At 40.9% G+C, this 14676-nt stretch overlaps 1 protein-coding gene and 1 long non-coding RNA gene across 2 annotated transcripts in view; both read right to left on the bottom strand.

Moving 5' to 3' along the window:
- Positions 1 to 6830: 6830 nt before the first annotated feature.
- Positions 6831 to 14676, bottom strand: part of LOC134403691 (uncharacterized) — a 71836-nt gene continuing 63990 nt past the window's right edge. Inside the window, exon 2 of the long non-coding RNA XR_010025833.1 lies at positions 6831 to 8653. This is a non-coding gene — a long non-coding RNA (uncharacterized LOC134403691). The remainder of the gene's footprint in view (positions 8654 to 14676) is intronic.
- Positions 6831 to 14676, bottom strand: part of WASL (WASP like actin nucleation promoting factor) — a 34789-nt gene continuing 26943 nt past the window's right edge. The window contains 4 exon segments of the mRNA XM_063134073.1: positions 6831 to 9755; positions 10791 to 10899; positions 12146 to 12484; positions 12486 to 12664. Coding sequence (XP_062990143.1) covers positions 9694 to 9755; positions 10791 to 10899; positions 12146 to 12484; positions 12486 to 12664 — 689 coding nt within the window. The 3' untranslated portion in view covers positions 6831 to 9693.

Here is a 14676-nt window from a genome sequence, read left to right on the forward strand (position 1 = left end):
ACCATCACATGATCATAGCAAAATGGTAGCATTGAAAAAAATGCCCTTTAGCCATAGGACTTATTGTTGGAGAAGACTGAAACAAGAAGCAAGAGGCAGAATGAAAACCAGGGAAAAGAAGAAAGGACTAGTGAAAAATGTCATCTCTAAGGTGAGTTAATATTATTCAGGATATATCTTTTATTTGGGCTGCCATAATGAGGACATGGATACACACCAGGCAGACTCATGCTGTCAGTAAGACACTGAAAACCATCTTCTTATTGTGGGTATACACTATGCTGCTGGGAATAATTCAGATCTGTTCATAACAACCAAAGTTAATAGTGCACACTTCACAGCAAGGTTTTCAATCTGTATCCTGACTATCCCAGGTCGTAATTATATTCTGCCCAGAGCAGCATCAAGGGAAACTTCAAACGTGGAATTCATATGAACAAAACTCAAGAGAAGTTGGTTGTTACTGAAGACACAGACGTCTCAATGATATTCACTTTGGCAATACTTCCCATGATGCAAGGGGGTTCTTTCAGAGATGTTTACAAACATGTGCATTCAGAACGCTATCCATGCACCATGTTGATTTCTCCTCAGCATAACTGACTCAGGTGAGAAGTGATTCCTAATTTCGTAGGTGTACCCTCTTCACAGTATTATTGAAATGAATTCTAGTCACAGTTACTGTATGGGAGAAGTTTTCACCCCTATAATGTAGCACTGGTTGTCATCCCAACAACAACAATAAACAAGAACAGGGTATGAAAAATTATTTTTCATATAAAATAATTTAGTAATCTTAGAACATGAGCTCAGGAACACACCCACACATACATACAGTGTAGTTTTTTGTCTAATCCAGAAGTACATTATCCTTCCACCTTTCTATGCCAATGGAATTGCTTATTGAGAAGAATTGTTTTTGTTTTTATTTTATTTTTTTATCACAAATACAACATAACAAACATAAAACACAAAGGGGGGAAACAAAAGAGAAAAGAAAAAGAAGAATCTATCATGTAACATATCCATGCACAATAATAATTTACATCACCCTTAATAAAAAGATATAGTAGAAAAGAAGGACTTAATATTTCCACTTTAAATATATACATTAATACAAGCAGCCCATATATCTAAATAAGCATCTGTACAAGATTGACGAATGTAGGAGATATGTTCAAATGTAGCAAGAGCAGTAAGATCTTCGGTCCATTGAATGATGGGTGGGTGTTTATCTGTCCAAGTCTTAAGTATAAGTCTCTTTGCAACTGTAAGGGCTCACAGCATCCACTTTTGCTGTCTATCTGTTAATCCCCACATCACAGGGATGTAATTTAAAAGTGCATGAGCATCCACAATTGTCATAGATTTTTCAAGAACAAAATTTATACAAGCAATGACTACCAACCAAAAGGCAGCCACTGCAGGACATATCCACATCATATGCCTCAATGAGGCATTATCCTCATTATATCGCCAGAATCTGCCAGCTCTACAGGGATGAAAAATGCCATCCCTGATGTAAACATTCTCCTCCCCAAATTTCTGTCAGGAAAAATATGGTTAAGAATCTTTTCTTCAGTGTAATTATAAAGGGAAAGGTATGTTGTGTTGAGCAACAAGAGAAATTGTTAGATCATGTCAACATCTCCTTCAAAATCTCAGAAGAAACGTGAAACACTAGCTGTGTTAGCTTTCCCTAGGGCCTGCATACCAGTTTAGCTTCATGTTCTATTCTATTCCCTTGAGTCATCATGAGGGCAGGGGAAATAGTTTTCTAGTTCTTACTGTTCGACCTACAGTGAATCACATGGTTCTTTGATTAGTTCAACTGCGCTATTGCCTGACCACTTTCATCAAGACCTCAAGAAATGTAGTGACAGTACTCCACAATAGTATTTTCTGAATGCCAGAATCACTTAACATTACTGAGGTAATTCTTACAATAGTTATGGAGTTTAGACCAACAATAGTATTATCATCCTGGTATTGAAAATGAGGGACTGAAGCTCAAAGATAGGAAATGATGTGAGATTTAAGCTAGACTCACCAGCTCAGGTCAGGTTTAGCCACCACATCCAGTACACTAGATACTCTGAGGTTTCACAGCAGACAGGGAAGATGCTACTGATTGCAAAAGGCACCTTGGTTGACTACTAAAACAAACAGAAGTTATATAAAATGTAATGCTACATGCTGAAAACTGTTATTTCATATTGAAAATGTGTCTATGGGGTGGCTGCAGCTAGTTTACATATTTTAGCACACACAAAATTCAAGGATCCGCAAGAGACAAAAAGGTAATTGCAGCAGCTATGCCTCAACCCCGTTGAAATCCTCCATAGCCCATAGAAGGCCAGAAGCAGGAAATTATCAGCCGCTTGAAAGCATCTTTGCTCCAGCCATTTTCAGCTAAGGCTCAGTGCTCAAATTACACCATCCTCCCATTTTGTGATAACGTTCTTAGCTACTGCTTTTTAAAAAAGATATAGTTGGGGAAGAGAATGACTTGGGGGGGGGGAAATGTAGGGGATCAAGGGGCATAGCTAGAAAAATTCATAATGGCCCACTCGTTTTCCCCTCCTAGAAGAAAAAGACACCCCCCGTCAGGATACATTATCCAGCTAGAGTTGTAGAAAAAAAGGTCTCCAACTCTAACGTGTGAAGCAAAAAGACATCCACTGAATTTCCTGAAGCGTGACATTTGAGGAATGTCAGGCCGTGACGTAGGTGGAGGACATATTGAAAGCCTCCTGCATTTTCATACAATCTGTGCAGTTTCTTGATGTGCCAGGGATTTTTGGGGACAGTGAGAAAATATTCCTGAGTGTGTAGGCATGGCCAACATTTACCAAAGCTACATGACATTTTACTTCTGCTTTAAATAATGCCATGGCCCTTGCTTGCACTAGCCTTTTGCATGAAGACAGCCTGACCAGGTTGCTGCACAAGCAGTTCTAGTGCTCTAACGTTAAACATGGAAGCAGATAGAATCTCTCAAGAAATGAACTTCTCACTCCCCATTCCATCATCATCATCATCATCAAATCATCTTTTCTTCCTGTCTGGGCTTCCTCCTTTTATAAGCTGCATAGCATGTAGGCCCAGCATAAAGATTCCTCTATTCAAGGCATGATAACATTGCTGAAAAATAAATGTTGGAAACCCTAGAAAAGGGGTGTTGAACCTCAAGCCCAGGTTCCACAGGTGGTCCATTATCTATGTGGTTTCCACTTTTTCATCCTCCTCGCTGATGGGTTGGTCTCTCAGCTTTTGTGGACCTTCTGCTCAAAGAGGTTGAAACGTCTCTCCAAGGATTAGTTTACTGGATGCAAGAGCTTGAAGCGAAAATATGCTGGTCCTACTCCGCCACACCAGAATGCAGTCCCTGAAAGCTTCTCTGAAAGTGAATTTGGCCCCTGGGCTGAAAAATGTTCTGTGCCTTTGCCCTAGAACTACAGGCATTGGAACATCAAAAGCCCTTCCAATTCAGAACACATAGGTTTGTACAGAATTCAGGAGTTGTACATATATCACCCCTTAAAACACTGAGTATGTTGCTTCACTCCACCAAAGAGTGCTTCTTCCGAGATTTCTGATGAATCAAACCCTAAATACAGAGAACAGAGATCTATTTTAGGGCTGTTTCCTCATTACAATGATGATTCTAATGTATGAAAGTAAAAATAAAAGATGACTGCATGTATATATGCTGTGATGGCCCAGCTATCAAGTCATGTTACCTCATGATTAGTGCTGGGCCGAATCCTGCCCCCTAGTTTTGGGAACTTTCTCTCTTCCTGTGAAAGAGGCTTTGTTTTTTCTGCCTCTTTTTGGGAGGGGGGATTTGGAGAATTTTCTATTTGGAGAGAGGGCCAGGGTTTCCACGTACCCTTTTAAGCGTAGCCTGGAGACAAAGGCTATCAATGGCTACTAGCCCTGATGGTTGTGTGCTACCTCCAGGATCAGAGGCAGTATGCCTATGTTCACCAGTTGCTGGGGAACATGGACAGGAGGCTGCTGTTGCACTCATGTCCTGCTTGTGGGCTTCCCAGAGGCAACCGGTTGGCCACTGTGTGAACAGGATGCTGGACTAGTTGGACCCTTGGTCTGATCCAGTGTGGCTCTTCTTATGTTCTTAAGTGTTTGACACAAGAACGACTTTCCAAGTCTGTAAAGGACTTGTTACCTTTAAGATCACAATGAACAATTTGTTTTCCTCTTCCCCTTCCAATGGTATGAAATAGATACTACAAAATTAGAACGCCAACCACTGTGGAAATAATAAAAGCAGAAGGTCATATCTGAAGAGCTGTTTGCCCTTGTGTTTCTTGGAAGAACTCCTAGTCTCCAAAATGACAGCACAGCTGTTCACAGAAAATTATGCCGAAAGATTACTAAAAATCTGTATCTAGTTCTTAGACTATGCTGCAAGTATGACAACTAGCAGCACAGCATCGATCAAATAGCAGCTGCTAGGACACGCTGGCTATATTTCAAGAACACACTGGCAGAATTTTCAATTTGATCGACAGTGTAATATAAATTATATTGGTGGGGGAGGGGCATGAAACTTCTCTCAAATTTTACTTAGAACACAATATTTTAGTGTACAGCTCTAATGCAGCCAATAGGCCGCCTCATTCAAATGAAAGATAAGCATGTAATTGATAATAAGGAGAAATCAGCAGGAGCCAGCTTACATGTTGCTGAAATATATGTTAAATAGCATGGAGGACAAAACAGAACCCTGAGGGACTCCACAGGCCAAGGAGCTGAACAGGAGTCCCCCAGCACCACCTGGGTCCACCCCTCCAGGAAGGAATGGAGCCACTGTAAAACAATGCCTCCGAGGAGTCCCATCCCAGCAAGGCAATGGTCTTGAACGCCGCTGAGAGGTCCAGCAGGATCAACAGGGACACACTCCCCCTGTCCAGTTCCCGGCATAGGTCATCCACCAAGGCTACCAAAGCTGTTTCTGTCCCATAACCAGGTCTGAAGCCAGACTGAAATGGATCTAGATAATCCCTCTCATCCAGGAATCTCTGGAGTTGGGAGGCCACCATGTGCTCCAATACCTTGCCCAGAAATGGAATATTGGAGACTGGCCAGTAATTATCCAATACAGTGGGGTTCAATGAGGGCTTTTTCAATGTGGGTCTTACCACTGCCTCCTTCAAGCAGGTTGGCACACTGCTTTGGCGAAGGAGGCATTGACCACTCCACCTACCCACTCAGCCAGTACCCCTCTGGCTGCTTTTATAAGCCAGGAAGGACAAGGATCTAGTACACAAGTGGTAGCTCTCACCTCTCCAAGGATTCTGCCCACATCATCAGGCTGTACAAATTGAAAAGTATACAAGGGTCTGTATCAACTATAGCATCCAAGTCAGAGCAGATTGGAGTGATTTTGTCTGCAAAGTGCTGGGCGAATTGGTCACAGCGGGCTGTTAAAAATCTGAATTCTCTTCCTGGGGGCCAGTGTTTAAAAGGCCCCTGACCACCTGAAACAGCTCTGCTGGACGGCTCTTTGCAGACACAGTGGCAGAAAAGAATTTTCTAGCTGCCTGTACTGCCACAGAGTAGGCCTTCAAATAGGCTCTAGCCCGTGTTCCGCCAACATCACGCTAGTCTCCATCTCACTTGTTTCTTCGCTGCCAGCTCCGTGGGAAACCAGGGGACTGGTGTGGCTCCACTTCATGAGAGAGGGTGCTCAGGAGCAATCGTGTCCAGAGATTGACCAGGGCTTGGACAGAATCGCCTGCCAAGGCAACAGGAAAATTCCCAAGAATGGATCATCTTAATCGATCCTCCACCCCTGCAGAGGCTCTTAGTGCCAGCAAGTCTAAACCCCACCAGGTAGTGATCTGTCCATGACAACGGAACTGTAGAAAGTTCTTCCACTATTAGATCACTGGCACCTCATCCAGCACAGAAAACAAGGTCCAAAGTATGCCCAGCAGCATGGGTAGGGCCAGACACTATTTGGGACAGCCCCATGGTTGTGATGGCAGACATGAAGTCTTGAGCTGTTCCTTATGTCCTCATTTTAGTTTCTACCTTATTAAGATGCAGTCCTACACATGTTTAGACAGAAAAAAGTCATATAACTCCCAGCATTTCCAAACCAGCCGTGTCTATAGCATCCTGACCTTTCTCCCTGTTTTGTGTTCATCTTGGATGCTCACCTGCCTTGCACCCTTATGTTGTAAAAGTCACCACTGTCTTCTGAGAACAGAAGATCCAAAAGATCTTCCAATCCTCTTTACAATACATGTAAATCTGCAACTTGCAAGAACCACCAAGAATTCCTTTATGCTTATAGTTAATGATCTATGATGGCAGCAGACACACTTGACTCTTTAAAAGGTATTATATTGTGGATCAGAAGTCTCTTTCGTGAAGTTTCTACAATTTGGTAATCAAAGTATTTGCAATAATTTAAGGTTTTATGCAAATGAGAGAGCCGGTAGTGTACATACATACAAGCCCCCCCCCCCGCCAAACATTTGGCTTTGTTTTGGAATGCTGAATAACCCTTTAACCATTGCTTGACCTTGCAATAATAATGCATATTGCTGGCTTGTAGGAACAGTGGTTTCCATGGGAGCAGAAGGCTATTATATTTACCAGGGAAGGTTTTATACGGTCTACTAACAGTTATTTAGAGACACCATCCAATTTGAGCTAGTAAAACATGAAAATTATTTGCTGAGGGAAACGGTGACTATTGTGGTCTTAGTCCTTGACAGATGTTATTTTCAAACAGCATAACCAACATTCTAAGCTGAGTTCAAATCAGCACATAAAAGTCACACCACACTGTAATACCGAGTCAAATTAATTTTATTATGCTCCGTGATGAATTGCCACCAGTGCAACATCCTATTCACTGTACATTTCAGAAAGAAAGGAAGAAAGAGCCAAAACGAAAATTCACATACCAAGAATTTCAATTTGTTGAAATGGAAAACTGAACGATTGAGATGTTTTCAGAGTACAAGCGGCTAGCTGATATTGTCTAAGCGTAGTGTTGAGATATAGTCCTCATGCTCATTTGCTAATTGCCAAGGCTACTTGGGCAGTCAATTTAACAGGTGCATGAGGCTGCCTTGTTACAACAGTGAGCAGTAGTGATTCAATGACATGAAACACCACCTCCTGCCCACAATGGAAGCAGGAGAATGCGAAACATGCAGCTGTGATTTTTTAGCCTTATTGCAACTGCAGTCATGCCTTAAATTAAAACCATACAATAGGCTATTGAAAGCAAAACATTTGAACTCTTGTGCAATTATGGGGATACACTTTCTATAGGAAAAAACAAACGAACAAAAGCCTGTTGGGCAAGTGATTAATGGATTACACAAGTATCCCAAAAATATTAAATCTTCCCGAATTCTCTCAACTCCAGAAGTATGTGCTTAATTTATGCATATAAAGTAACATCTTTGGAGGCCACCTGAGCAGTATCCACTTTAAAAATGCCCTTTATGATATCAGAACTACAGAGACAACACTAAAAACTGTACCGAAGGCCATTAATATCCCCCTCCCATGTGCACACATTCTTAATCCCTCTATATAGCATTTACTCAGGCTTCCGCCACACTGCTCAAAGTCCTCAAGCCATACTAGCAGCAATGCTAGTTGAAAGTCTTTCTGGCAGCAGGCCGTGCTGTGAAGGAGAAAGATACTTTGAAAATCTCCCATCCCATGTCATCTGCTTAAAAGAAGAAGAAAAAAGATTCTCTTCTGAATAATTTAGCTTCTGCTTTACCACACTCTCTTTCATCAACATAACCTTTTAGATCCTGTTCTCCTTATGCAATTAAAAATGCTTGACATACATTATAACTGCACTAGATATCAAAGCCATATCATGCAGGTCCCGCCTGTCAAGATCAGGCCAACACTGGATTTCAGTAAATACAATTCTATCCAATATACCATGAATAGAGTAAGAAGAAAAAAAAAAGAAAGAGAAAGGAAGCATGTGTTAATTGTACTCCAAATATGTCTCACTTGAAACATTTTGCATCAGTGTGACAAGTGATATTTCTAATGTTTTTTTTATCTAAGTGTTGTCTTGCTGCAAGTACAGTATTAGCATTGACAATGTCTATCTTAAATGCAGTACTGCATGAAAAATAGGCAGATACTCCAAATATTTAGTATTAGTAAAGATGAAAATTAAGATGAGAACGCATTTTCCCATCATGTATTGGAATGCAATTCCAAGCATAGGGCCTTCCATCTTTTAAGATCATATCCCTTGGTATTATCTCTAAACACAAGACAAATCGAACATTGCAATATGCAAGTTCGGTACATATAAAAAAGCAGTGGCTCACAAACTCTGTAGGAGCCTCTCCCAAAAGGCAAAAGGCAGTTCAATTAACTCTGCCCACTCTCGTTTCATGGTCTAGAGATTTAGAGTCAAGAGGAAGCAGAGCACTGACCTACAAAGCTTGAGGAGCCATAGGGAAGCCTGTGTTGAATATTGAACTGGACTTCAGCACTGTCAACACAAACAGGTTGATGAGCAGAGAAGTCACCCACTCTCAACTACCTGGCCAAAAGAAATACAGAAGCCTAGGTTGAGGGAAGAGGCAATGAAGTGAGGAACTCATGCTTCTGCCATTCCTCTCTCCTACTAACTGCTCCCATCACCTTAGGGGAAGCCTATCACAGTTAGAAAAAGCATGTACTTAAGGCACCTATCCCTGATTAAATGCTTTTTTATTTTTTAAATGTAGGACCTGGTGCCTAATTGTGTAGGTTTGTACCATAATCCATAGACTGCAGAGTTACACCACTTAAATCCATTTATTAGTATACCAATGACCTACACATTTTAAAATTTAAATCTATTATTGATCAGAACAAGCATTAACCACAGCCCTTCAGTAAAAAAAATCATTATATAAAAATAAATAATGACTGCAGCAGTTGCCAGAAACGTAGACTCCTCTCTTCACAGCGAAAGGTAGCTGGCAAAAATCACAAAGGTCGTTTACATCCAAAAATGCGACCAACTGGGATGTTTCTAGATTCAGTAGTCAGTTCTCAACGCTCTCCAAAAAGCAGGCAACACTGCTCTAGAATCAGGGGAAATTTCCATAACTGCTTAATTTTTGTAGTGAGTGTTTTATGCATAGCTTAAATGCTAAATTTGAACTGTAGTGTCAGGAAGTGAAAATGTTCTTTGTTTTATCAGCCTCATCCATATAGCATAGTTTCCAAGATGAAGGGACTAAAACTAGGAACTGCATTGCTTAAAGAATGTAGTGTTATACTAGGTTTTAATAAGAAAATTTAGATACAGAAAAAGTAGGGTATGAAAATAGTGTTTTCCTTCTTGCATTATAACTAAATACATTTAAGGTGTGTTTGTCAATTTCGCATATTACATTAAAACTCCCTTATTGATGGAATGGAAAGTATTCACATGTACATTGAGCAACCTGATGTAAACTTGTACACATTAGGTAGGGAGTAACTTTGTATAGGATTATGACAAACATTTACAGATTAAATGAGGTATTGCACAGATTAATAAAAAAAGCAAAAGGCAACAAAAATATACAGCAAATAGGTAGAACATTTACATGATAATTTTACAGAATCCATAGACAGAAAGTAGTTTAGTATTTCACCTTAAAAATATATATATATGATATAATATATTGATCAGTCATCCCATTCATCATCATCTTCAAAGTCTTCTTCATCTTCTTCATCCTCATCTTCATCTAATGGTAGGAAATAAATCAGAAGAATGAACATAGCAAAAACTAGTTTAGGTATTATTTCTTTTAGTATCTAGAAACTGGTACTGCATAAAAAGATATAAGCATATATGGAAACGGGAAGGAAACATTATAATATATGCTTTAGATGAAACATTCTCACAACTACGCCCTTATCTGGACAGAGATAGTCTAGCTACACTCATCCACGCTCTGAAAACCTCTTATCTGGATTACTGCAATGCATTATACGTGGGGCTGCCTTTGAAAACGGTCCAGAAACTTCAGCTGGTACAAAACAGGGCAGCACATTTGTTAACAGAGACTGGCCAATGAGACCACATTAGGCCAGTGCTTTTCCTGATGCATTGTCCTGATGAACAATGCTGTTCATACCCCTTTCCAAAGATTAAAGAAAGCTCCAAGTATACCCCTCTTCTTCATAATAGAGTGCCTACACATTATAGAGTGCCTATATTTGTACTTAGCCATGTTCTTCCATCTTTCAGCCAGATGTGATCACTAAAACAGTTTTTTTTTCTTCAGAGGGTTAATACCCTCTGATGCAGTATCAAGATGTTTGCAATATCCCTACTATTATCTATACACTCTTGTGCAAATTAACAAGCTAGTCAGTTCAGAAGTACAACAGATAACCTCTTCTTCCTGAATAAAGGATGCCTATGGAAATGGGGTGAAAAGAACTATGAATGACATCCATTGGGTTTGTTGTTTAGAACTGAGGTTTAGAACTTTATACATTATTAGTAAACTTGTTTAATGGAATTTTAGTAGTTGCTACAGGCCTACTTTCAATGAAATATTTACTAAGAAATTATATGTGGACATTTCCGGAGAAAGGATGTTAATCAATTTCATACTGCAGATATGAAATATAATATGGGATTCTATATTAGCCAGTTCTTAGATATTATATTAGTACATAAAACACATAAAACATGAATATTAATTAAAAGAGTTCATTCACACTTAGTAAAACTTGACTGAACCATATCATATACAGATTTAACAGCCTACCTGAAGAATGAATGGCTTTGCTCCTTTTCTGCATAACTTCCATTAGTGCTCCCACAATACCCGAGGTTGGTGCAGCCGTAGGTGGTGCAGTCTCTTGGCCATCATTCACCTTGGGAGAAGAATTGAACACATAAGAGTGTCCATATCACATTACATTTGAGAAACAACTTTCTGAGAAGCCTGAAAAATGAGCAGAAGATCCCTGAAGAAACCAGACTGGTAAAGTAAAACTTGAATAAAACTGAAACAATTATAGACTATAGGGGTGTGCACGGACCCCCCGCTCCGCCCCACGGGCTGATCTGAAAATTTCGGATCGGCCCGCTCTGCGCCGCTCCGCTCCTCTTCGCCGCGGAGCTCCGGGAGAGGAGGGCGGGGGGGTTACCGGGCCCTGCCGCTGTCGCCGCCTGTGCGGCGACAGCGGCAGAGCCCAAAAAGGGACAAAGGGGGAGGGGGGCCTTACCTGCCTCCATCCGCGGTCTGTAAGCTTCTTCAATTGAGCCCGCGATTCAACCAAGAAGTCTGGGCCGCAAGTGCGGCCGCAAGTGCGGCCTAGACTTCCTGGTTGAACCGCGGGCTCAATTGAAGAAGCTGACGGACCGCGGACGGAGGCAGGTAAGGGAGGGGGGGGTTACCGGGCCCTGCCGCTGTCGCTGCATGGGCGACAGCGACAGTGGCAGGGCCCAGTAAACCCCACTTACCTTTCCGGCGGAGCTCCGGATCGAGGCGAAGGATCCGCCTTCACCTCGATCCTCTTCGCCATGCTCCGCCGGCCCCCCAATCCTCTTCGCCTCCGCCTTAAGGGGAGGAGAAGCACCCCGCTCCGCTTCTAATTTGCCGGTCTGATTAGAAGTGGAACACATCCCTAATAGATTATATGCCTCATATCACTGAAAGTACTACTTAGGTGGAAGAAAGCACCAAATGTTTAAAACCAATGGCGTTTTAGAAGTATAACTCCTGTCCTAGAACTGTAAGCCATCTTAATAATTGTTGAACTGGAATCTACTACTTTTGTTAACGCTTTTTGACCAGGTCCTTGTATACTTAGATACTAGTGTCAATTTCTTATTTTAAACTGACCCTGTAAGGAAGGGAGGGGGGTATATTATGGAGTCAAAAAACAAAGCAGCAGAGAACAGTCTGAAAGAGGATGTGCAAAATACACTTTATACAATTTTAGCATTAACACTTCAAATCATATTCATGCCCTTTTCTCCATGCTAATTCAGATGTTAAGAAAATATAGTTCTGAAAACCTTTGTCAATAGCAATATATATTTTGGCTCATCCTTTATTTTTGCTAGAGGCTTAGAAATATGTAAACAGAACTAAAACAAACCAATGATACTCACAGACTTCAACTGTATACCCTGTCGTATCTGATCAAGTAGTGCATCTCTTCCCGAGCAGGAGACTGGACGGCTGTTTTGTTCTACTTTTTTTAATTGGGCACCTTCTCTGATCTGATCTAAGAGAGCTGCTTTATTTCCTGAAGGAGCTGGAAGTTGATGGTCAACCTCTACTGGAAGACCAGGTGGGGGAGGAGGACCGGGAGGGGGAGGGGGTGGAGGCGGGGGTGGAGGCACAGAACCACCTGATGGTGGTGGAGGGGGTGGAGGTGGGCCTGAAGGTGCAGAGGAAGAATGAACTGGAGGAGGGGGAGGATACATCCTATTTGGCGGAGGAGGGGGGCGCAGCAGCACCAGGTCTAGAAGGAGGTGGGGGAGGTGGTGCTGCTGTTGGAGCTCTTGAAGGAGGGGGAGGGGGAGCTCCTCTTCCCCGGGCAGGAGGAGGAGGTGGCCCTGAGCTATGTGGTGGTGGAGGAGGAGGGGGAGGGGGACCGCCCCGAGAGGGCGGAGGTGGTGGAGGAGCTGAAACACAAATCAAAGATATGGAACAATGTTTAGTTACTTAGAAGGCAGACCTTGACCACAAAAGATTAGCAGTATCAAAATACGGTCCGAATATTTTACAAGAGATTCATTCTTACTTTGCCTTTCCCCTGTGGAACCTCTCACGCAGTTTGTAGTTTGACTTCTGCCACACGTTTTACAGAATATGCAAATCCATCCATCATATCAAGAATAGGTAATTCTGCAATGTCAGTACTGTGATTTTATCAGTTCAACTTCACGCCATTTTTTGAGTTTTAGATTGGTTTCCATCTGAGCTTAAGCTATTTAATAAAATTATTCACTTATAAATGTATGAGTCACCTTTTGGCCTGAATAGGGCCCCTGAGGCAACGTACTCATTCTGTTTCCATCATTACTTAAACAAAGCATTCTTTGCACACAGAATAACAAAATACATATTTATTCTCAAATTCTTGCATGGGGCAATGTCCTTATTTAAAAGTGATGTGCTACTTGTAAAGCTTTTATCTAACAGAAATTTTACACTCTCAGGGATGGATCCAGACTAAGTCATACTAGATACTTGAAACCAATAGCACTTAAATTAGTCAGTGGGTCTATTATTCTGCTTTTCACTAAGTCTAGATCCAACCCTCAGCATTTCGAGCAAATCTTTTTAATACAGTAGTAGCACATATTTAAAGGAACCAACTCTACATAAGTAAGGCTTAATACTTCAGGCTTAATACTTTGCATTTAAATACACTGATTTGAAATGCGTTGTCTAGAATAAAATTATTTCTGCTAATTGACTGGGTTACCCAATTGTTACCCAAAACGATTTACATTTTCATATAATAGAAGAATGGGGGGGGGGGTCTTTTGCCCATATAAACTACCCAAGATTATTCATTTGTCATTATAAAACAAACTTTGTGGATTTAATACACATCTAACTGCAACATGGAATCTTATACAGATGGCAGGGTACAAGTATTTAATCTCTATTCCCACTTCAAGTAAAGCATCTTGAACATAACTGTAGCTCCAAGTCAAATCCAGTAAATTAGCTCAACGTTGAGGCTACTGAGACATGCGGGCAAGTCATGCATTTGTGAAGAACTATGAAGTAGTAGGGAAGTGAGGCCTTCTGATTAATTCATCACAGTGTTTCATACATTACAATACTTGAAGTTAAACTTGATATATACATTTATGCCACCAGTGTCCATTTAAATTTCATGTAGCTGTTTGACTCATCCACCTCTATTTAAGGAGCCTGGGGGGAAGGCACAGAGGAAAGATGCAAAACACCTGGTAATGCACAGATGAAAAGAAGCCTAATGTAATTTCCAGACAGTTAGAGTTATCATTTCAGAGACTGTTTCAATAGTGAAAGGCCTCAGGATGTCTCACAACATTAAGATTTGTTCCCCCTTCTGTACACAATCTCCAGTGGTAAGCAGCATCTTTGTGTCCAGAATAATTACTCAGCAGTTCATTCACAAAACCTATTAACAAGCCAGTTATTAGCAAATGCATTCCATTTAGCAAAGACTAATAACACCAATTGTAAGTATAGAGGCTCTTGCTATTAGAACACACTAAAAAAAAAAAAACCTCAAGAGGAAAAATCCATTATTCAAGATAAGCCAATCAAACTCTTAAGATATATGCATGCTTCAAACAGTGATATATTCTTATTATGTATGTCCTACTGTACAATAAATAGGGAGAAGCACTGAGATAAGTTAGTTGACCTAAGGAAAGATTAACTGCAGGATAACCATATATTAACCTTTGTTAATGTATAGCAATAATGTATATTGCTATACATTAACCCTCAGTTAACCATATACAACATAAATGCCTATTTGCCAATTTGTAAATCTGATGTGAAGTTGCCTAAATGTTTATGTGTCACACACCACTGCAATGTGAAGAACGAGTTTATACATACCACTCCAGCGTGGTGGACCTAGATCATAAATATGACATACATTAACTTTCTCTGAAGCATCCTAGTC

This window comes from Elgaria multicarinata, chromosome 9, assembly GCF_023053635.1.
Source record: "Elgaria multicarinata webbii isolate HBS135686 ecotype San Diego chromosome 9, rElgMul1.1.pri, whole genome shotgun sequence".
NCBI lineage: Eukaryota > Metazoa > Chordata > Lepidosauria > Squamata > Anguidae > Elgaria > Elgaria multicarinata.